Source organism: Poecilia formosa, unplaced genomic scaffold (assembly GCF_000485575.1).
Source record: "Poecilia formosa unplaced genomic scaffold, Poecilia_formosa-5.1.2 Scaffold9, whole genome shotgun sequence".
In the NCBI taxonomy this organism is placed as follows: Eukaryota; Metazoa; Chordata; class Actinopteri; order Cyprinodontiformes; family Poeciliidae; genus Poecilia; species Poecilia formosa.
The window spans coordinates 2,127,003-2,150,715 of record NW_006799948.1 but is presented as its reverse complement, the minus strand read 5'-3'; the positions used below and the strand labels follow the sequence as shown (position 1 = coordinate 2,150,715).

At 39.0% G+C, this 23,713-nt stretch overlaps 2 protein-coding genes and 2 long non-coding RNA genes across 4 annotated transcripts in view; 2 read left to right on the top strand and 2 right to left on the bottom strand.

Moving 5' to 3' along the window:
• Positions 1–5,069: 5,069 nt before the first annotated feature.
• On the bottom strand, positions 5,070–9,337 carry LOC103129460 (protein phosphatase 1H-like). The gene is made up of 4 exons (XM_016663785.1): positions 9,248–9,337; positions 8,056–8,163; positions 6,461–6,612; positions 5,070–6,353 (listed from the first exon to the last, which is right to left on the bottom strand). The coding sequence occupies exons 3-4, from the start codon at positions 6,556–6,558 to the stop codon at positions 6,206–6,208; spliced, it is 246 nt and encodes an 81-aa protein (XP_016519271.1). The 5' UTR covers positions 6,559–6,612; positions 8,056–8,163; positions 9,248–9,337; the 3' UTR covers positions 5,070–6,205.
• Positions 6,619–7,726, top strand: LOC107833762 (uncharacterized). The gene is made up of 2 exons (XR_001659526.1): positions 6,619–7,178; positions 7,215–7,726. It is a non-coding gene; the product is annotated as an uncharacterized LOC107833762 (long non-coding RNA).
• A 2,515-nt stretch (positions 9,338–11,852) lies between the features above and the next one.
• Positions 11,853–23,713, bottom strand: part of LOC103156108 (protein phosphatase 1H-like) — a 21,724-nt gene continuing 9,863 nt past the window's right edge. Inside the window, exons 4-11 of the mRNA XM_007578038.2 lie at positions 23,617–23,713; positions 22,068–22,180; positions 21,900–21,984; positions 21,001–21,119; positions 18,877–18,940; positions 17,694–17,801; positions 16,099–16,250; positions 11,853–15,991 (exon numbers count right to left, since the gene is read on the bottom strand). The exon at positions 23,617–23,713 is cut by the window's right edge and continues 42 nt beyond it. Of these exons, the coding sequence (XP_007578100.1) occupies positions 15,844–15,991; positions 16,099–16,250; positions 17,694–17,801; positions 18,877–18,940; positions 21,001–21,119; positions 21,900–21,984; positions 22,068–22,180; positions 23,617–23,713 (886 nt within the window). The 3' untranslated portion in view covers positions 11,853–15,843. The remainder of the gene's footprint in view (positions 15,992–16,098; positions 16,251–17,693; positions 17,802–18,876; positions 18,941–21,000; positions 21,120–21,899; positions 21,985–22,067; positions 22,181–23,616) is intronic.
• LOC107833754 (uncharacterized) lies at positions 16,257–17,364 on the top strand. Its single transcript, XR_001659524.1, has 2 exons — positions 16,257–16,816; positions 16,853–17,364. It is a non-coding gene; the product is annotated as an uncharacterized LOC107833754 (long non-coding RNA).

The window sequence follows — 23,713 nt, the reverse complement described above, 5'->3', positions numbered from 1 at the left end:
ACATTTTAAATAAATACAAAAAAGTAGGCGGAGATATTGCTCATGCTGAAAAGTTGACTATCAAATTAATAGAAGCTTTCAGTCATTTTTCTCTCTCTTCCATTGTCCTGTTTTGTTCGACTTGTAACTCACTTTTACAGGTAAGAAATTAAGTTTATAGTGGCTTACACAGAACTATATCGGATTTCATAGCCTCAAAACTTCTCGGGTACAGATTTTTATTTTATAGAAGCGACCAGCAGGTGGCGCTCGCTGACAGTTTTTCTTTCGGCTGACGTTTGGAGGCTCTCAACAAGCCCACCCCTCACCTCACAGTCCTCAAACCTGTGACGTTCCCCGCGAACTTCGTCCAGTAGCACTCCGCCACATCCGCCCATTCACAGCTGCACCGAGGATGCGGAGGGAAAACTCGTCGTCACGTCTTCATGGTTTTGGTCGCATTTGGACGTTTAGGTTCGCACGGACTTGGGGCTAAACAAACTCCCCACCCCCCCAGCCCTTCAGCCTCTCTCTGATGCAGACTACAAAACAAACTCTTGATGCGGCTGCAAAGCGAAGAACTGGAAAGGATGATCAATTTGTAGACGTGGATATGAGACATTCTGTGTCATTTACTCATTGAGCAAAGACTGTACATTTTGTGCAAGGATTTATCCCCCCCTCTTTTTTTTTTGTATTTAAGCATGCGTAATTATATTTAATATCTGCAGAGTGGAACATCGTCTCGTTCTTTTGGCACGCCTTGTTTCTTGTGCGCTTTTACGCACGGACGCAGACTAAAACTGGCGCAGGTTGAGGTAGTAGTTTGTGCTGTTGGCCGGGTCGACGTGATGCCCCATATGGAGATGACTGCGCAATCTACTGCCTTGCCGGCGCTGGTGACTCGCTGCAGAGAAGACTGAAGACTTATTTGAACTACAATCTGGACTCAGGTTTTTTTTGTTTTTTAGATAAATGTGTGATTGTGGCGTGGTACAAAAGCGCCATTATCGGTTAACTGGTATAAAACTTGCACTAATTTCCCTCAGTAGTTATTTTCTTAAGTTTTGGTCCTTCTAATAAATTATATTTAAAAAATCCAAATGTTGTTAAAATGGAAAAATGAATTTGTATTTTTGCACATTCTGAAATAGTGGGGAACCAACAAGTTGGTGTGGAGAGATTAGAATAAGAAATTTTTGCACTTTTCCTGATTGAAACCCCCTTTTACCCCCCAATTTGTCAATAGTGTTTTTTGTTTGTTTTACTATCTTTCCTTTTCTATTTTCTCAGTGTTTTCCAACCTGCTGTTATGGATTTGTTCAATGTAACCATGCATGTGTTTGGTCAACTACTTGCCTTTATGACATCATGAAGTGATATCCGGCTTAACAGTGTTTTGCACCTGCTGGAAAAAGCATATTTGAACTGTCTGAGATGAATAAACTAAGTTTTGAGTAACACAATTTATGAACAAGTTTTCAAAGAGTACTTTTAAGTTTACCCCACCTCTTTATTTGACACCTGCTCAACGACTAAGACCTAAAATAACTAGTTTTGCATGGATAAAGTCAACTGTAACACAGAAGTTTGTGGTGGAACGGACACAGTTCTCTTGTAATTGAAGGTCACACAATTCAGAGAATCACTTTTACACTTTAATCTTTAAAAGCTCATCACAATAGTTCGGAGTGTTCTTCTACAGAGGCCTGAGTTGTAAGTGAACGTAATTTCTTGTGATATTAACTCGACGTGCTTTACGCCGGAGTCACATTTACCAAATCGTGCTTTCAGAGGAGGAGGAAGCTGGAGCTGAACCAACAACGCTGCTCCACCATCTTTCCAATCACTTAAACCGATAGATGACATTTTAAGTGGATCTTCCTCATGAACTGGAGAAGCTAAATGCCAGATTACTGGCACAGAGATTATTTCCCCCCTTTCAAATTCAGATGTTTACATACCATTCCTGAAATTACCATCAAACTGTAAAGCTTGGGTCAAACATTTTGAATATCTTTCCACAAGCTAGCAGCTCTAAGCTAGCAGCAGATAAATCTATAACATAAACGGCATCAGTAATGACTGGCTGTACTGCGAATCCTTTGTGCTTGTTCTTTCTGAGACTGCCTGTAGCTGAAAGCAGGACAGATTTGAGCATTCTGATTGGTAGCTTTGAGTATTCAATTATCTGACTAAGACAAATAGTATTGTTTGACATGGATCTTTATTGTCTTTTTTTTATTCCTGGGTAAGAAACACCAAAGGTAAACATCGCTCGTCTCCATCCGACGTCAAGCTTGTGCGAGGAGACATCAAAATAGTAGTTTATCACTCAATGAGGTCGTGTTCCTTTATAAAATTACATCTCACATTCACATTGAAGTAAAGGTAGCACGATAGTTAGCTAACAACAACCCCCAACTAGGCCTCAAAGTCGATCTTTGCTACAAAAAAAAAAATCCCCCTCAGCTTTACAAGTTTTCTAACCTGGTAGTGTTGCGCAGGAAAAAAAACAAACATTTGTAGTACAGCAAAAATGACAACAATCAGGTAGATGGAACTGGACTGAAGACTTCATGTACAGCTAGTTGTAAATGACTGCATTCAGAAAACCCAACATAGGTAAATCATAACCGAACCTGAGCCGATGTGCAAAAGTTGGGTGACGACACAAATAAATCGTACTTCACATTCTTCTAAGAAAGGGCCTCAATCACGTTCAGATGATTCAGGGTGTAATATAAACATGTCATTAATTAGCTAACGAGATTTCTTCAATGGAAGGTACAAGAGGAGCACAGCACCACATCATCTGCAGGAAACAAAAAACAGCTGCTGCTCTGACATAATGCAGATGGTTTCAGTTATGTTGGGGGGGGGAATGTCCAAGATGGTTAACTTCAGTGCAACAAATATCGGACAGCAGAAGGAGTATGAACTGTTGATTTTAAGTGCATTTATAAGAAATGACAAACTTTTAGTGTATTTCAGAGACATCGATAAATAGTTTAATTTTGATTTACCCAAATCTTAAGGCCGAATGAAGTTAAACTAGCTAAAATAAGCTGTGCTAAGACATTTTAATCGAAGAATTTGATTGTTTTATGGTGATAAGGTTTTCAGTTTATTGTTCAGAAACAATACAACTCTGAAAATACACTTCTGAGTTTAAAGCTTTGTTCATTTCAAAGACTATAAAGAGTTTGGCTTAGGCCTTGAATTTTAGGCCCAAACTATGGCAAATTATCTAAAATGAGCTAAGTTAAGCTAAGCTACACTGAGCTATGCAGCCGCTTGCAGAAACTAGTTGCAAGTTTTACACTTGCAACTAATTCAATTTTGAAAATACACTTTGCATCTAAAATCTAACATTTTAGTGCATTTCAAATAAGCTAAGTATTATTTGTTGTTTATTTACTCTTTTTTTTTAGTTAAATAAGAAACTAAACAGTGTTATTCTGCTGTAATATTTAGAGGCAATATTACACCTTGTATCAATGTACTTTTTAACAGATAAGGAACAGGGTAAAAAAAGTTTATTTCAAGGTTGCAACCTTCCCCAATCTCAGGGCAAAATGAAGTTAAATTAGCTAAACTAAGCTACATCAAGAGAAAAGCTTGTTGAAATTTTAGTCAATGTTTTTGTTTATTGACATTGGGAAACAATAGTACTGATTTAAAGTATATTGATACTTTAACTTTACCAGGGTAACCATCAACAACTTAAAAATCCATCAAAAAGGCCTTTATTTAACTCCTTAACTTTTAGCTGCTAATGCTATTAGCTTTATAGCCTTACTGTTTTCATACGTTTTATTCTCTGCAGATGCTCCAGGCATTCAGATGTATTCACCAATTTTTATTTTTTTCTTAAAATGTTTAATTTAAAGTTTATTTAACTGTTTTAGAAACATTTTTCTATTTTTTTTAAATAAGCTCCTTTTAAAACTTAGCAATTAGGCATTTCTTTTCTTAATGGATGCTTCTCTTATCTTCTGCTAAACTCTTTAGACTCAGTTCTCTTTTTGAAGTCCAGTAAATAAACTCAAACTGACACAAGCATGCAAATATTGTCTCTATTAGGATTGTACAAATCCATACGCAACTTTTTTATGTCATCCTGTAGCTTTTGCAAGAAATCTCTGGTTGCATCCAAAGCTAATGGAAAGCCAACGGTCTTATAAACATCTTGTTCGGACATTCACAACAGAAATTACGACATACATTACATAAATAAAAAGCCCATAAAAAAGAAACAGCAAAATTAAACCATTGCACCGTCGCTCATCCCAGGCCTAAAATAAATTACTGCATATACTAAAACTACATCCACACATCGAGATACTTTCAGCCGAGGCAGCGTCGACTTAGAGCTTCTGAAAACATAAAACAGAGCAAAACAGGAAAAAAAAAGAAAAAGCTTTTACTTATTTTAAGAATGATTGTATTTTAGGTTTAGTTATGTTTTACATTCTCCCTGCTGCAGGGAATATTTGCCTCCACACTTTTCATATATTGGCTCTTGAGTGCAGCTACACTGGTGCAGATGTCATTCAGTCCAACATGGCGTCTTTGTAGGGATTTATATACCAATGGAAATTTGATGCGACAACTTTTGTTTGGCTTAGACTGGCACGGGAAAAAAAAAAGTGTATTTGAATGACGGATTTTGAAATGTACAAAAACTTCACTTTTTCCCCTTTGCTTTGGTCCTAAGAAGAAATTCTCCAGTCATTTATGAAAGTTTTCATTTGGATGTTTTTAACCAGAGATTCATAGGATTTCTTCTGAACTTTGAATCATTCTAGCGTGTTAAGAAGCTCAGTGTTAACTGGCCTAATAGGACAGACCCAAAGACACGGTATGTATAAATAGATCAGGTATCGGACCGATAATGATTGAACAGCAGACAAAAAAAAAAAACTAAAGGAAAAAAAATCTTTGAAAGACTTTCAGGAAGCATGGAAAGCTACAGCTCTAAATCACTTTGAAAGGTAACAAGAAAATCCGACGCTTAGGAAGGAAAGATACAAAAAAAAACAAGGAGTAACAGTTCAGTAGATGTCAGGTTAAAAAAAAGAAATTTCTTTGCAAGACCCTGACTTTGGATCAAAAGTATTCATACACTGTTTTGGTTAATTTTGTATTAAAAAGGAGCTGAAGATGGAAGCTTAGAAATAGAAAAAGGATGGAAGAGTACAAATGCATGCCATGGCAAAACAGAGTAGTGGCAGCAGGATGCTGTGGGGATGCTTTAACCCACACGGGACAGGGAAGTGCTCCTATTAAAAGGCTCAATCCAAGTCCAGACTCAAATCTAGTACAGAAACTGTAGTTAAATTTAAAAAAAAATTTTTTTACTCACCCTGAACACACCACTCCCATGGTAAAACACGGTGGTGGCAGCATCATTGTACCAAACAACTTTGTGTTTCGTCTATTAAATAAAATCCCGTCCAAACGCAGAGAAGTTTGTTGTTGCAACATGAAAAAATGGGAAAAAGCTTAAAGTGCTTGGGATACTCTAACAAAGCGATGAAAAGCAAATAAGAAATATGATTTTAAAAAAAGTGCATTGTTAAAAGAACATTAACTCATGTCAGTTAGTGTGCAACACAGTGAAAAGATAAAACCGTAGACAAATCAAATACCAACCAAACTTTATACGAGCCCAGCAGCGTAAACTGTAGAACCAACTTCAGCACAAAATGTCCCAAATGCTGGTTCAGGAGGTTTTATCTTCGATCGGGTTACCTTCAACGTTTGTCTTAGGACGCCGTTCGTCAGCAACTGAGCCTTCAAACGCCACATTGTGGCAAAACGGAGAGAAAAAAAAAAAGATAGAAAAGCAGCCGACCTGTCAGCTGGGTCCATGTTCAGACGACGGAGGTATGATTCTTGAAATGAGATCAACCAAACAGGACGGAAGAGAAAGAAAGGGCGAGAAAAGTAGGACAAGAAAGAAGTTTTCCTTCCTCCCCTTAGTTCAGAAGTCCAGGTGTAGTCGTGTGAATTGCCGCCTTTTAAAACCTTGAAATATCAGTTTCTTCAATTTTAAACCGATTCAGAGAAACGAAACACCGGCAGAGTCTGTTTATGTTTTGTTTTTCGCCTTCATTTTTTTTTTTTTTTAAAAAAAAAGGGAAATAAATAAAATAGGGAATCAGAAGGAGTTTTCACTGTGCAGGACTTATCGATCCGGTTCATGTTTACGGAGACTGGGTCAGGGCTGCCGGTTGCCGTACATTAAGGGGATGATGAAGACGGAGATGTCGTCTCCGGAGCCCAGCCGCTCGTTGGTGATCCTCCAGCCTCTGTCCCTCAGCACGCCCCGCGCTCGCATCACCAGGTCCTGCGCCGCCATCGTGTACCTACGAGCAGAGTTACCGTTCCGACTCATTTCCGTGTCGGAGAGCGGACAGAGAGGGGGAAAAAGGTAAAAGCCGAAACCGCTTCGGAGGAAGGCGGGAATCCTCACCTGTGCAGGTCGTCGGGGTCGCAGTTGGACAGGAAGGCGCTGACGGCTTCGGCTACCTCCTCGTTGGTCAGGACGTCCCAGAGGCCGTCGGTTCCCATCACCAGGACGTCGTCGGTGCCGTGATTGTGCTGCGTCAGGTTATACACCTTCACCTGCGGAACGCCGCACGCCTTCGGTCAGTCCGTGTCTTCGAATGATTTTGGATTTTTTTATTTATTTATTGAAGTAACTTATCGGACGCTGGAAGACTCACTCACTGCTGCCTCAGTCCGCGTCCCTGACGGTTCCCGTCAAATAAATCGAGTTAAAGCGATGTCGTTTTTGTGTGATTGTAATTTGAAAGCCACATTTTAAATCGAACGAGTTGTGCAAGAACTTTTCAATTGTAATTAATGGCCTACTGTTACCCCCCAAAGACATAAAAACAGGGCTCCCACGCATTTGCTAGAGTCCTATTTGTGAAAAAAATGTGAAATATAACTTAAAGGAGTTTGTGTAGAAAGCAAACTTTACATAAACCCCATACTAAGAGGAAAAATGCAAAAAAGGTTGGACAGAAGGAAAGAAGAAATTAAATGAGGAATTAAGGGGAGAAGGAAGATGAAAAAGATACAAAGGACAGAAGGAAATAAGTGCACAAAAGAGAGAAGGAAAGAAAGGACACAAAGGAGGGAAGGGATTAAGGAAGAACATGAAAGAAGGAAACAAGAAATTAACTGTGGAAGGGAAGACGGGGAAATAAAGAGGAATAAAGAGAATGAGAACAGAACGATTAAGGAAAAAATTAAAGGGTACAAAAGATAATGAGAAAGATATGAAGGAAACACAGACGGGAAGAAGGAATTACTTAAGGAAGAGAAGGAAGGAATAACCCAAGGGAGGGAGGATGGATTGGAGAAAAAGAAAAGACAGATCAATCAGTGGAAGATAAAAATGACATGCTCTAAACTCATGCCAAAAACTAGTAAACTGCATGTTTATTTGTTTGCTTTTATCTCGTTTCTTATACAAACTAACTGCCTGTGTGTCTCCAAAGTGCCCGGTCCTCCACACGCCGCTTCGTTCTGGATGCTTCCATGACTCAAGGAATTGAACGGCGTTAGCGCAGCTTCCTGATACAAACAACACACAGGAGGCTTCGCCGAGCGCCGCGTTAGCGAGCAGAGGAGGAGGAGAAGGCAGGAGGTTTGATGTGAACCCGCTGTGAACCCTGGTGATAATGAATTAAAGATCAAGCGCAGAGCTCAGAGAGGGGGAAAAAAAAAACTCTATAAGATGAACTACTTCGGGAGATGAAAGCGCTTTGAATCCAGTGCCAGACGGTTCAGACAGGTGAGTTCAAGTTTTCCGGCGGCAGAGAAGCAGCGTGATGAGTGCGGCACATATGGAGGAGGACGTTATGCCTCCTATACGGCGAGACATGAAATAAATACACAGCTACGCATGAGCAATTGGAGAAAGAGCAGCGTGGACGAGTGAGGAGGGGTGGAAAATCTGATCTCTGGAAGCAGATTCAGCTTCTCAGAAATCTTCTTTTCCCCCCTTTTTTTTTTTTATCATTTGGAGTTAAATAACGGAGAGGTGTTCGCTCTGACCTCAGGAATGCAGGACAGGAACGGCTTGATGTAAATGTTGGAGTCGTGAACTTTGAGGTCGTGGTCACCGAGCCCCCGGGTCACACCGATGGTCGCCAGGACCCGCGCCTGATGAACAAAACACGTGAATGGTTGACTTTAGGCGCCCAGATTTATGCCCGATCATGTGAAATGTGAAAGCTCCGGGCATTTAAATATGAAAAATAAAACATGTGCAAGTCTAATATCTGCTTCCGAAGCCCTGGATCGACTCCTCTGTGATGTGCTGACATCATGCTTTTGAAAAGAGCAGCTTTTATTGGAAGTGAGGCAACATTTGCACTGGAGAGGTGACCAAGTTCATGTCTGCGGCGTCTAAAACTCGCCGTTAAAACCTCTTCCTGCGTCAGAAGTTCTGAAACGCAGCCTTGGGTTATTGAATTAAGTGCCAGAACTTTCCAAGATGGAAAATTGTACAATCTTTGAATATGAATCAACTATATTTGAGAGAGAAAAAAAAATTCTTGTATGATCAAGTTTGGATCATCTGATGTCTGTTTTTATATTTACCCCAATTTATTTAAATTTCAAATCAAACTCGATCATATTTTCTTAACCGCAGCCCTTCTGTGCTTGTTGAATCATTCCTGGTTAAAGTGACTTAAGAGTGATAAAATGTGTGGAGATTAGTATAGAATAGTTTTGACAATAACAGACTTTTAGCAGCTATTAACAGCCCAAGTTTTCAAAACTATATTTTTTATTGGCCTGATGTAATATGCTAATGTTATATGATTTCTTTTCATTAGGTGTTGGCAGAAAATCATCGTGATCAAGAGAAGTAAAGTTGTTAAACCATCCGTCTTTTGTCTAATTAATCTACGTAATGTGATGGAGTTACTGAAATGCATAAAATTGCAAAAATGGTCACATTTTTTTTTGAATGGATCTGCATCTAAAACATTCGAGAGGAAAGGCAACTGGAAAAGCTGAAATATCCGGTTGCAATGCTACTTGGCTCGGTGTTGGCCGGTGTTTCATAAAAGCAGCGTCAGTGAGGGAGTGGTATGCATGCCACACTTTCCAGATTTTTACTTATTAACAAAAGGAGGAACTCTGTAGAGAATTTTGCCTCCACCTAACAATTATTACTACCTCGTGCATGTTGGCCGTAAAAACATAAAGGGTAAAAAAACCAGTTCAGACCAGTTACCTTTTTGCCTTCGCCGTAAATAAGAGGAAACTTGAGATCTTCATCCTCAACAGTCTTGTATGCCCTTGAAGATAATAAAAAAGACTTTTAAGTAAAGCATAACCTGCCATCCGTCATTAATGGAAAGTCAACAAATACACAACAATACGGTTCAAAATTGAATTAATTTAAAGGCAAAGATATAAAGGATGACTTATGTTGTCTGAAATCACACTGACAAGTAGAATTCTGATAATCATTTGAGACTAATTGATATATTGGTTATAAATTAATATAAGTTGACAAAGCTAAGTTATGCTACAAATATAATGATGTAGAGACGTAGCTAACTTATTGTAAAAATGAAGTAAGATGATTAACTAAAAATTAACATCAAACCAATGAGGTCAGCTGCACCAAAAGACCAAAATCTACTTTTTAAAATATTAGCAACAGTCCTTTAAACAGATGAAAATTTAATAAACATCAGCTGGTGAGCTGACAGTATTTGACAAAAAGATAGAAACGNTGTTTTGTTCGACTTGTAACTCACTTTTGCAGGTAAGAAATTAAGTTTATAGTGGCTTACACAGAACTATATCGGATTTCATAGCCTCAAAACTTCTCGGGTACAGATTTTTATTTTATAGAAGCGACCAGCAGGTGGCGCTCGCTGACAGTTTTTCTTTCGGCTGACGTTTGGAGGCTCTCAACAAGCCCACCCCTCACCTCACAGTCCTCAAACCTGTGACGTTCCCCGCGAACTTCGTCCAGTAGCACTCCGCCACATCCGCCCATTCACAGCTGCACCGAGGATGCGGAGGGAAAACTCGTCGTCACGTCTTCATGGTTTTGGTCGCATTTGGACGTTTAGGTTCGCACGGACTTGGGGCTAAACAAACTCCCCACCCCCCCAGCCCTTCAGCCTCTCTCTGATGCAGACTACAAAACAAACTCTTGATGCGGCTGCAAAGCGAAGAACTGGAAAGGATGATCAATTTGTAGACGTGGATATGAGACATTCTGTGTCATTTACTCATTGAGCAAAGACTGTACATTTTGTGCAAGGATTTATCCCCCCCTCTTTTTTTTTTGTATTTAAGCATGCGTAATTATATTTAATATCTGCAGAGTGGAACATCGTCTCGTTCTTTTGGCACGCCTTGTTTCTTGTGCGCTTTTACGCACGGACGCAGACTAAAACTGGCGCAGGTTGAGGTAGTAGTTTGTGCTGTTGGCCGGGTCGACGTGATGCCCCATATGGAGATGACTGCGCAATCTACTGCCTTGCCGGCGCTGGTGACTCGCTGCAGAGAAGACTGAAGACTTATTTGAACTACAATCTGGACTCGGGGTTTTTTATTTTTATTTTAGATAAATGTGTGATTGTGGCGTGGTACAAAAGCGCCATTATCGGTTAACTGGTATAAAACTTGCACTAATTTCCCTCAGTAGTTATTTTCTTAATAAATTTTGGTCCTTCTAATAAAAATATTTTAAAAAATCCAAATGTTAAAATGGATTTGTATTTTTGCACATTCTGAAATAGTGGGGAACCAACAAGTTGGTGTGGAGAGATTAGAATAAGACATTTTTGCACTTTTCCTGATTGAAACCCCCTTTTACCCCCCAATTTGTCAATAGTGTTTTTTGTTTGTTTTACTATCTTTCCTTTTCTATTTTCTCAGTGTTTTCCAACCTGCTGTTATGGATTTGTTCAATGTAACCATGCATGTGTTTGGTCAACTACTTGCCTTTATGACATCATGAAGTGATATCCGGCTTAACAGTGTTTTGCACCTGCTGGAAAAAGCATATTTGAACTGTCTGAGATGAATAAACTAAGTTTTGAGTAACACAATTTATGAACAAGTTTTCAAAGAGTACTTTTAAGTTTACCCCACCTCTTTGACACCTGCTCAATGACTAAGACCTAAAATAACTAGTTTTGCATGGATAAAGTCAACTGTAACACAGAAGTTTGTGGTGGAACGGACACAGTTCTCTTGTAGTTGAAGGTCACACAATTCAGAGAATCACTTTTACACTTTAATCTTTAAAAGCTCATCACAATAGTTCGGAGTGTTCTTCTACAGAGGCCTGAGTTGTAAGTGAACGTAATTTCTTGTGATATTAACTCGACGTGCTTTACGCCGGAGTCACATTTACCAAATCGTGCTTTCAGAGGAGGAGGAAGCTGGAGCTGAACCAACAACGCTGCTCCACCATCTTTCCAATCACTTAAACCGATAGATGACATTTTAAGTGGATCTTCCTCATGAACTGGAGAAGCTAAATGCCAGATTACTGGCACAGAGATTATTTCCCCCCTTTCAAATTCAGATGTTTACATACCATTCCTGAAATTACCATCAAACTGTAAAGCTTGGGTCAAACATTTTGAATATCTTTCCACAAGCTAGCAGCTCTAAGCTAGCAGCAGATAAATCTATAACATAAACGGCATCAGTAATGACTGGCTGTACTGCGAATCCTTTGTGCTTGTTCTTTCTGAGACTGCCTGTAGCTGAAAGCAGGACAGATTTGAGCATTCTGATTGGTAGCTTTGAGTATTCAATTATCTGACTAAGACAAATAGTATTGTTTGACATGGATCTTTATTGTCTTTTTTTTATTCCTGGGTAAGAAACACCAAAGGTAAACATCGCTCGTCTCCATCCGACGTCAAGCTTGTGCGAGGAGACATCAAAATAGTAGTTTATCACTCAATGAGGTCGTGTTCCTTTATAAAATTACATCTCACATTCACATTGAAGTAAAGGTAGCACGATAGTTAGCTAACAACAACCCCCAACTAGGCCTCAAAGTCGATCTTTGCTACAAAAAAAAAAATCCCCCTCAGCTTTACAAGTTTTCTAACCTGGTAGTGTTGCGCAGGAAAAAAAACAAACATTTGTAGTACAGCAAAAATGACAACAATCAGGTAGATGGAACTGGACTGAAGACTTCATGTACAGCTAGTTGTAAATGACTGCATTCAGAAAACCCAACATAGGTAAATCATAACCGAACCTGAGCCGATGTGCAAAAGTTGGGTGACGACACAAATAAATCGTACTTCACATTCTTCTAAGAAAGGGCCTCAATCACGTTCAGATGATTCAGGGTGTAATATAAACATGTCATTAATTAGCTAACGAGATTTCTTCAATGGAAGGTACAAGAGGAGCACAGCACCACATCATCTGCAGGAAACAAAAAACAGCTGCTGCTCTGACATAATGCAGATGGTTTCAGTTATGTTGGGGGGGGGAATGTCCAAGATGGTTAACTTCAGTGCAACAAATATCGGACAGCAGAAGGAGTATGAACTGTTGATTTTAAGTGCATTTATAAGAAATGACAAACTTTTAGTGTATTTCAGAGACATCGATAAATAGTTTAATTTTGATTTACCCAAATCTTAAGGCCGAATGAAGTTAAACTAGCTAAAATAAGCTGTGCTAAGACATTTTAATCGAAGAATTTGATTGTTTTATGGTGATAAGGTTTTCAGTTTATTGTTCAGAAACAATACAACTCTGAAAATACACTTCTGAGTTTAAAGCTTTGTTCATTTCAAAGACTATAAAGAGTTTGGCTTAGGCCTTGAATTTTAGGCCCAAACTATGGCAAATTATCTAAAATGAGCTAAGTTAAGCTAAGCTACACTGAGCTATGCAGCCGCTTGCAGAAACTAGTTGCAAGTTTTACACTTGCAACTAATTCAATTTTGAAAATACACTTTGCATCTAAAATCTAACATTTTAGTGCATTTCAAATAAGCTAAGTATTATTTGTTGTTTATTTACTCTTTTTTTTTAGTTAAATAAGAAACTAAACAGTGTTATTCTGCTGTAATATTTAGAGGCAATATTACACCTTGTATCAATGTACTTTTTAACAGATAAGGAACAGGGTAAAAAAAGTTTATTTCAAGGTTGCAACCTTCCCCAATCTCAGGGCAAAATGAAGTTAAATTAGCTAAACTAAGCTACATCAAGAGAAAAGCTTGTTGAAATTTTAGTCAATGTTTTTGTTTATTGACATTGGGAAACAATAGTACTGATTTAAAGTATATTGATACTTTAACTTTACCAGGGTAACCATCAACAACTTAAAAATCCATCAAAAAGGCCTTTATTTAACTCCTTAACTTTTAGCTGCTAATGCTATTAGCTTTATAGCCTTACTGTTTTCATACGTTTTATTCTCTGCAGATGCTCCAGGCATTCAGATGTATTCACCAATTTTTATTTTTTTCTTAAAATGTTTAATTTAAAGTTTATTTAACTGTTTTAGAAACATTTTTCTATTTTTTTTAAATAAGCTCCTTTTAAAACTTAGCAATTAGGCATTTCTTTTCTTAATGGATGCTTCTCTTATCTTCTGCTAAACTCTTTAGACTCAGTTCTCTTTTTGAAGTCCAGTAAATAAACTCAAACTGACACAAGCATGCAAATATTGTCTCTATTAGGATTGTACAAATCCATACGCAACTTTTTTATGTCATCCTGTAGCTTTTGCAAGAAATCTCTGGTTGCATCCAAAGCTAATGGAAAGCCAACGGTCTTATAAACATCTTGTTCGGACATTCACAACAGAAATTACGACATACATTACATAAATAAAAAGCCCATAAAAAAGAAACAGCAAAATTAAACCATTGCACCGTCGCTCATCCCAGGCCTAAAATAAATTACTGCATATACTAAAACTACATCCACACATCGAGATACTTTCAGCCGAGGCAGCGTCGACTTAGAGCTTCTGAAAACATAAAACAGAGCAAAACAGGAAAAAAAAAGAAAAAGCTTTTACTTATTTTAAGAATGATTGTATTTTAGGTTTAGTTATGTTTTACATTCTCCCTGCTGCAGGGAATATTTGCCTCCACACTTTTCATATATTGGCTCTTGAGTGCAGCTACACTGGTGCAGATGTCATTCAGTCCAACATGGCGTCTTTGTAGGGATTTATATACCAATGGAAATTTGATGCGACAACTTTTGTTTGGCTTAGACTGGCACGGGAAAAAAAAAAGTGTATTTGAATGACGGATTTTGAAATGTACAAAAACTTCACTTTTTCCCCTTTGCTTTGGTCCTAAGAAGAAATTCTCCAGTCATTTATGAAAGTTTTCATTTGGATGTTTTTAACCAGAGATTCATAGGATTTCTTCTGAACTTTGAATCATTCTAGCGTGTTAAGAAGCTCAGTGTTAACTGGCCTAATAGGACAGACCCAAAGACACGGTATGTATAAATAGATCAGGTATCGGACCGATAATGATTGAACAGCAGACAAAAAAAAAAAACTAAAGGAAAAAAAATCTTTGAAAGACTTTCAGGAAGCATGGAAAGCTACAGCTCTAAATCACTTTGAAAGGTAACAAGAAAATCCGACGCTTAGGAAGGAAAGATACAAAAAAAAACAAGGAGTAACAGTTCAGTAGATGTCAGGTTAAAAAAAAGAAATTTCTTTGCAAGACCCTGACTTTGGATCAAAAGTATTCATACACTGTTTTGGTTAATTTTGTATTAAAAAGGAGCTGAAGATGGAAGCTTAGAAATAGAAAAAGGATGGAAGAGTACAAATGCATGCCATGGCAAAACAGAGTAGTGGCAGCAGGATGCTGTGGGGATGCTTTAACCCACACGGGACAGGGAAGTGCTCCTATTAAAAGGCTCAATCCAAGTCCAGACTCAAATCTAGTACAGAAACTGTAGTTAAATTTAAAAAAAAATTTTTTTACTCACCCTGAACACACCACTCCCATGGTAAAACACGGTGGTGGCAGCATCATTGTACCAAACAACTTTGTGTTTCGTCTATTAAATAAAATCCCGTCCAAACGCAGAGAAGTTTGTTGTTGCAACATGAAAAAATGGGAAAAAGCTTAAAGTGCTTGGGATACTCTAACAAAGCGATGAAAAGCAAATAAGAAATATGATTTTAAAAAAAGTGCATTGTTAAAAGAACATTAACTCATGTCAGTTAGTGTGCAACACAGTGAAAAGATAAAACCGTAGACAAATCAAATACCAACCAAACTTTATACGAGCCCAGCAGCGTAAACTGTAGAACCAACTTCAGCACAAAATGTCCCAAATGCTGGTTCAGGAGGTTTTATCTTCGATCGGGTTACCTTCAACGTTTGTCTTAGGACGCCGTTCGTCAGCAACTGAGCCTTCAAACGCCACATTGTGGCAAAACGGAGAGAAAAAAAAAAAGATAGAAAAGCAGCCGACCTGTCAGCTGGGTCCATGTTCAGACGACGGAGGTATGATTCTTGAAATGAGATCAACCAAACAGGACGGAAGAGAAAGAAAGGGCGAGAAAAGTAGGACAAGAAAGAAGTTTTCCTTCCTCCCCTTAGTTCAGAAGTCCAGGTGTAGTCGTGTGAATTGCCGCCTTTTAAAACCTTGAAATATCAGTTTCTTCAATTTTAAACCGATTCAGAGAAACGAAACACCGGCAGAGTCTGTTTATGTTTTGTTTTTCGCCTTCATTTTTTTTTTTTTTTAAAAAAAAAGGGAAATAAATAAAATAGGGAATCAGAAGGAGTTTTCACTGTGCAGGACTTATCGATCCGGTTCATGTTTACGGAGACTGGGTCAGGGCTGCCGGTTGCCGTACATTAAGGGGATGATGAAGACGGAGATGTCGTCTCCGGAGCCCAGCCGCTCGTTGGTGATCCTCCAGCCTCTGTCCCTCAGCACGCCCCGCGCTCGCATCACCAGGTCCTGCGCCGCCATCGTGTACCTACGAGCAGAGTTACCGTTCCGACTCATTTCCGTGTCGGAGAGCGGACAGAGAGGGGGAAAAAGGTAAAAGCCGAAACCGCTTCGGAGGAAGGCGGGAATCCTCACCTGTGCAGGTCGTCGGGGTCGCAGTTGGACAGGAAGGCGCTGACGGCTTCGGCTACCTCCTCGTTGGTCAGGACGTCCCAGAGGCCGTCGGTTCCCATCACCAGGACGTCGTCGGTGCCGTGATTGTGCTGCGTCAGGTTATACACCTTCACCTGCGGAACGCCGCACGCCTTCGGTCAGTCCGTGTCTTCGAATGATTTTGGATTTTTTTATTTATTTATTGAAGTAACTTATCGGACGCTGGAAGACTCACTCACTGCTGCCTCAGTCCGCGTCCCTGACGGTTCCCGTCAAATAAATCGAGTTAAAGCGATGTCGTTTTTGTGTGATTGTAATTTGAAAGCCACATTTTAAATCGAACGAGTTGTGCAAGAACTTTTCAATTGTAATTAATGGCCTACTGTTACCCCCCAAAGACATAAAAACAGGGCTCCCACGCATTTGCTAGAGTCCTATTTGTGAAAAAAATGTGAAATATAACTTAAAGGAGTTTGTGTAGAAAGCAAACTTTACATAAACCCCATACTAAGAGGAAAAATGCAAAAAAGGTTGGACAGAAGGAAAGAAGAAATTAAATGAGGAATTAAGGGGAGAAGGAAGATGAAAAAGATACAAAGGACAGAAGGAAATAAGTGCACAAAAGAGAGAAGGAAAGAAAGGACACAAAGGAGGGAAGGGATTAAGGAAGAACATGAAAGAAGGAAACAAGAAATTAACTGTGGAAGGGAAGACGGGGAAATAAAGAGGAATAAAGAGAATGAGAACAGAACGATTAAGGAAAAAATTAAAGGGTACAAAAGATAATGAGAAAGATATGAAGGAAACACAGACGGGAAGAAGGAATTACTTAAGGAAGAGAAGGAAGGAATAACCCAAGGGAGGGAGGATGGATTGGAGAAAAAGAAAAGACAGATCAATCAGTGGAAGATAAAAATGACATGCTCTAAACTCATGCCAAAAACTAGTAAACTGCATGTTTATTTGTTTGCTTTTATCTCGTTTCTTATACAAACTAACTGCCTGTGTGTCTCCAAAGTGCCCGGTCCTCCACACGCCGCTTCGTTCTGGATGCTTCCATGACTCAAGGAATTGAACGGCGTTAGCGCAGCTTCCTGATACAAACAACACACAGGAGGCTTCGCCGAGCGCCGCGTTAGCGAGCAGAGGAGGAGGAGAAGGCAGGAGGTTTGATGTGAACCCGCTGTGAACCCTGGTGATAATGAATTAAAGATCAAGCGCAGAGCTCAGAGAGGGGGAAAAAAAAAACTCTATAAGATGAACTACTTCGGGAGATGAAAGCGCTTTGAATCCAGTGCCAGACGGTTCAGACAGGTGAGTTCAAGTTTTCCGGCGGCAGAGAAGCAGCGTGATGAGTGCGGCACATATGGAGGAGGACGTTATGCCTCCTATACGGCGAGACATGAAATAAATACACAGCTACGCATGAGCAATTGGAGAAAGAGCAGCGTGGACGAGTGGGGAGGGGTGGAAAATCTGATCTCTGGAAGCAGATTCAGCTTCTCAGAAATCTTCTTTTCCCCCCTTTTTTTTTTTTATCATTTGGAGTTAAATAACGGAGAGGTGTTCGCTCTGACCTCAGGAATGCAGGACAGGAACGGCTTGATGTAAATGTTGGAGTCGTGAACTTTGAGGTCGTGGTCACCGAGCCCCCGGGTCACACCGATGGTCGCCAGGACCCGCGCCTGATGAGCAAAACACGTGAATGGTTGACTTTAGGCGCCCAGATTTATGCCCGATCATGTGAAATGTGAAAGCTCCGGGCATTTAAATATGAAAAATAAAACATGTGCAAGTCTAATATCTGCTTCCGAAGCCCTGGATCGACTCCTCTGTGATGTGCTGACATCATGCTTTTGAAAAGAGCAGCTTTTATTGGAAGTGAGGCAACATTTGCACTGGAGAGGTGACCAAGTTCATGTCTGCGGCGTCTAAAACTCGGCGTTAAAACCTCTTCCTGCGTCAGAAGTTCTGAAACGCAGCCTTGGGTTATTGAATTAAGTGCCAGAACTTTCCAAGATGGAAAATTGTACAATCTTTGAATATGAATCAACTATATTTGAGAGAGAAAAAAAAATTCTTGTATGATCAAGTTTGGATCATCTGATGTCTGTTTTTATATTTACCCCAATTTATTTAAATTTCAAATCAAACTCGATCATATTTTCTTAACCGCAGCCCTTCTGTGCTTGTTGAATCATTCCTGGTTAAAGTGACTTAAGAGTGATAATATGTGTGGAGATTAGTATAGAATAGTTTTGACAATAACAGACTTTAAGCAGCTATTAACAGCCCAAGTTTTCAAAACTATATTTTTTATTGGCCTGATGTAATATGCTAATGTTATATGATTTCTTTTCATTAGGTGTTGGCAGAAAATCATCGTGATCAAGAGAAGTAAAGTTGTTAAACCATCCGTCTTTTGTCTAATTAATCTACGTAATGTGATGGAGTTACTGAAATGCATAAAATTGCAAAAATAGACACATTTTTTTCGAATGGATAAAACATTCGAGAGGAAAGGCAACTGGAAAAGCTGAAATATCCGGTTGCAATGCTACTTGGCTCGGTGTTGGCCGGTGTTTCATAAAAGCAGCGTCAGTGAGGGAGTGGTATGCATGCCACACTTTCCAGATTTTTACTTATTAACAAAAGGAGGAACTCTGTAGAGAATTTTGCCTCCACCTAACAATTATTACTACCTCGTGCATGTTGGCCGTAAAAACATAAAGGGTAAAAAAACCAGTTCAGACCAGTTACCTTTTTGCCTTCGCCGTAAATAAGAGGAAACTTGAGATCTTCATCCTCAACAGTCTTGTATGCCCTTGAAGATAATAAAAAAGACTTTTAAGTAAAGCATAACCTGCCATCCGTCATTAATGGAAAGTCAACAAATACACAACAATACGGTTCAAAATTGAATTAATTTAAAGGCAAAGATATAAAGGATGACTTATGTTGTCTGAAATCACACTGACAAGTAGAATTCTGATAATCATTTGAGACTAATTGATATACTGGTTATAAATTAATATAAGTTGACAAAGCTAAGTTATGCTACAAATATAATGATGTAGAGACGTAGCTAACTTATTGTAAAAATGAAGTAAGATGATTAACTAAAAATTAACATCAAACCAATGAGGTCAGCTGCACCAAAAGACCAAAATCTACTTTTTAAAATATTAGCAACAGTCCTTTAAACAGATGAAAATTTAATAAACATCAGCTGGTGAGCTGACAGTATTTGACAAAAAGATAGAAACGCCTTTTTTTTTTTGTTTTGTTTTCAAGCTAATAAAAAAGAGCTAACAGCATCAAGAAATAATATTTACAATATAGGATTTCTGCTATGACTAGTCTTTTAAATAGGAGCTAACTAAAAATTAGCAACACAAACATTTAAAACTAGCGACTAACTTTCACAAAAAAGGGGAAATATATTGTTCAATTCGGTAAAGACTAAAAACAAAACAAAAATATTTCACTCATGTACAAATGCTAGCAGAACATTGAAGGAAAAAGTAGCATTTGAAGTTTTTCATGCTAGCCCAAAGCTAACCCGCAGCTGTCTGAACACGAGACACCTTCTTTACACACCATTTCATGTTCGTCAGTCCTCTTTTTTTTTTTTTTTTAAATGTGTTCATTTTCTACACATTTTTGAATTGAAAATGAACCAAAATGTCTTGAAAATGTGACTTTAAAATCTGTAAATCCTGTCCAATTTAGCCTAAACAAAACTGATTAGCTCACTTAATGCATCACTTTAGACTTTTATTTAGACTTCTATGTTTAGATGAGGTACTTGAAAAAGGATATAAATTACAGGCCTACTAGGGAAAGGTATGTATGAAAAGTTTTACTATGATTCCAGCTTTTTTGAGCATAAATTAATTCTTGCATACAGTTATAGCCTCAAAAAACAAATATTTTGCAATTATCAGACATGCGTCACAAAAACCTTTACTTTGGTTAGTGCAAATATGCTGCTAATGATATTTCCCATGCTCATTTTATACAAAAAATGAATAGATCGTTATATTAGGGATTGCTTTTTTTGGTCAGATTGTCAACAACTACAACAAAGATCAGAGGAATTTACTAAAAATAATACAAATAACACTTAATCCTGTTTCCCTATAAAAAGCTAAACAAAAAACATTTGTTTGCAGAAAAAGACAATACTGAGAACAAGAGGCTGGGAGAGTATGAAGCGTTCAAAGCACCAATTCAAAGAGCAAATCTGAAAAAAAACCCAGACTTAATACTTTGATGTCGGCTTCAAAAACCTCGTAGCCGCCTTGCCGATGTGCTTCAACCAACGAGATCAGATTTGGCACCAAAAGTCAGAGGAAAACATTAACAACTTCAAACGGCTTCACATCCACCCAGAGTTCGCTCTCTCTGTCAGACGGTGCTTCTGTCTGGCCATTAGTCTCTTCGACGCAAGCGGTGAACTTTTCCTGACCTTCCCGCGCCCAAAGCTGCAGATTCTGTCTGTCTCTCTTTTTTGTGTGTTTAAGCAGGAAAGTGTGAAACGCCAGCATCAGCAGTCCTCCCACCCCTTCTCGTTCAGCCTCTCGTCACACTCTGAATTGTCTTGCTAGTCTTTAAAATAATCCCCGAGCGTAATCCCGCTCATCTTGCTTTAAATGCATCGGTCTCTGCCGCATGGACCGTATGGAAAGGCATGAGAAAAAGAAAAAAGTCATAACCTGAAAGAACTCCAGTCTGTTCTATGGGGGTGATGCAAATCTTAGCCCAAACATGCAACACTTGCACTGCTCAGAGTTTACTCCTCATTACAGCAAGGAGCTAGCTTGAAAATGGCAGCACTCTGCAGAGCCTTGTGGAAGCTGCTCTGCGACGGAGGAAACTCACCACCCGTTCATGGTGAAATCCCTGTAGAGCATCCTCTTGCCCACCTCCTTCCTCTGAACTCTGCGGGGGAATTCCAGGTGCGTGAACTCGTTCCCCAACAGCTGGGGCTGCATGTAGCCCTGCGGGACGGACAATGAGTCAGTCAGAGAAGCTTCATCTGCCCTTTTATGCAACTCAGATTTTCTCTCTTAAACTTTTTCCACATTTTGTCGACCACAAAGTATTTTATGTGGCAGACTAACAAAAAAAAGTGCAAAAAAATTCCTGAAAGTTTCTGAAAAGCACGGTGTGCATTTCTTAACCCGCGTCTCCCCCGATGCCCCTAAATAAAACCCAGAAAAGAATAATACAACAGGTGAACCTTTATTCCCAAGGTGGGAAATGTGGATGTTGCAGAAGACATAAAAAAATGCTCACACAAAAATTATAAACAAAATTAATAAAAATCAATATATGCATAATATGCCGAAAATGTAATTTCTGCTTATGTTACATTTAAAATAATTTAACACTACAAGGTTGGGCAAAAAAAGTAAACAGAGGTCTCACTAAATCCACTGTGAGACATGGTGGTGGCAGGATCATGCTTTGGAATTTTTTATATATAAGAAGAACCTTAAAAGTGTAGTATGGATATATATACATTTACTCTGATGCCCCAAAATAAAATCCAGGCTAACCATCTGGAAATTTCAGGAGAAAACATACGAGACATTTTCCTTCCCCTTTACAAATATTGCACTACTTCCCCCATAAAATACATTAAAAGTTTGTGATTGCAATGCGACAATGTGTGGAAACGGTGAAGGGTTGTGGACACACTGAATTTACCAAGCATAACAAAATATTCCATGTGTTCTGAAAAGAAGAATAAAGTAAAAAAAACAAAACTGTCCAACCAGGAACTGGAGTCGCTGCCGTTCTGACTCTGGCGTGAACTCCGTCGACATGGAAACGATCTCGTTGTCTCTAATGATGATGGCCCTGCAGGACGTGGCGTGGAAGTTTTGCGATGAGAAACGACAGAAGAAAATCACAGAGGCTCTGACTTCACATCTGAGACGTACCTGCTGTCGCCTGCGTTCCCGACGTACAGCTTCCCCAGGAGGTAAACCACGGTGAGCGCCGTGCATCCGCCGCTGATGCTGTACACTTGTTTCTCCCTCTCGATCTGGGCGTCCTGAGGAAAAGGAAACCAGCAGACGGTTTGATGACACACAGCGTATGAAGACAAACAGAAATTTTCCAACGTCCACCCAAGCTCATGTAGACAACAGAGGGAAACACATTTTTATTTTTGCCAGAATAAACCTAATAATTGATTCAAAATGTCCTGGAGTTTGCTGCCACAAAGTTCCCAGAATCATCTTTTGTTTCACAATAGATCCAACAGATGAGTCTGTTGCTAAAAATTACTACATGTAACCAAATTAGTTAAAGTGACATGCCAGGACAGAAAAGCTTTTTCCTCTGTATAATATTGTCAAATTTATGAGTGGCAATTTTCTTCAACAGCAACATAAATAATTCAGATATTATACTTTATAAAGGCTCCCGTTTTAAATATAAGAGCTTCTTTTCACTGTAAGAATAGCAGAAACGGGGATTAGCTTACAAGAAGCTTCATGTCGATTTTGTTTTCTGAGCAGCAGCTTGCGAAGCCAACTACTGCCATCTAGTGGACAAACAGCAGAAATGCACCCCAACGTCTTAAAAAAAAACAAAAAAAAAAAAACAAAAAAAACTGAAAACGAAACTCTCTAATTGTTGTTTTAATGAGAAAATAAATATTTGAAACGTCTGGAAAGTCCCTTCTCCATGGGAAGAAAAGTGAGTGGCACAGTACCAGTAATGGAAACATGAGACAACTCATGTTTGGGGTTTGCTTCTTACTCATAATTTTGAATACCATCACAAATAAAGATTGGTATCAAAATTTCCAGCAAGGCTAACTTTTCCCAAAACCCGGGAATGTTGATGTGAATTTTCTCGTTTGATAGCACAATGCGTCACAAAACAAAACAGATACTAAAATATCAAAAGCCGCAGGGGCCATTCTCAAGAAGAGAGTAGATAAAAGAGAAAGTCAACATACTGACTTTTCAGATGACTAGGAAAACAGGGAGGGGTCACCGGAGTTCAGGGCTTTGAGATGGATTAAAAAAGATAAAACCGTTAAGATGAAGAATTATCGGTCAAAACTGTAAAGGAACAGGCAAAATCAAACTTTTAATTTTCTTTTCGAAACTGCAAAAGGAGCTTTAATTCAAGTTAGGGAGCGGTATTTATCATATCGCTGATCATCTAAATACATTTTTTAGAAGGTTTTGATTCAGTGTTGTCACAATAAAGTCCAATTACTGATGCTGAAAATCCCTAAAACTCTCCGTATTGTCGGAGATTATAATTTTTTACTATTTTTCTAAACTGATCATTTGTGTTTGTGTGACTATCATTGCTGTTCCATGCAATCACAGCCATACGGTTACCAAAACAAAATAATAAACAGTTTGTATCATCGCTTTTTATCGACGATAATACCGTGATAAAACTTAAAGTCCATATTTCTAATAGAGTTCCCTGAATGCCTCCTAAGCCTCGTCCTCCATCACGCACCATCTCCTTGAAGGCGTTCTCTATCGCTCCGATCACCAGGCTCTCGTGTTGGACCCTCTTCTCCATGTAGAAGCGCGGCGGAGGCGGGGTGCTGCTC

Excerpts from the sequence above, each read along its gene's own strand:
- LOC103129460 (XM_016663785.1), bottom strand. The coding sequence starts at position 6,558 with ATGGGAACCGACGGCCTCTGGGACGTCCTGACCAACGAGGAGGTAGCC. Across the intron at positions 6,354-6,460 it reads GACCCCGACGACCTGCACAG|GTACACGATGGCGGCGCAGG; the intron begins GTGAGGATTCCC and ends CTCTGCTCGTAG.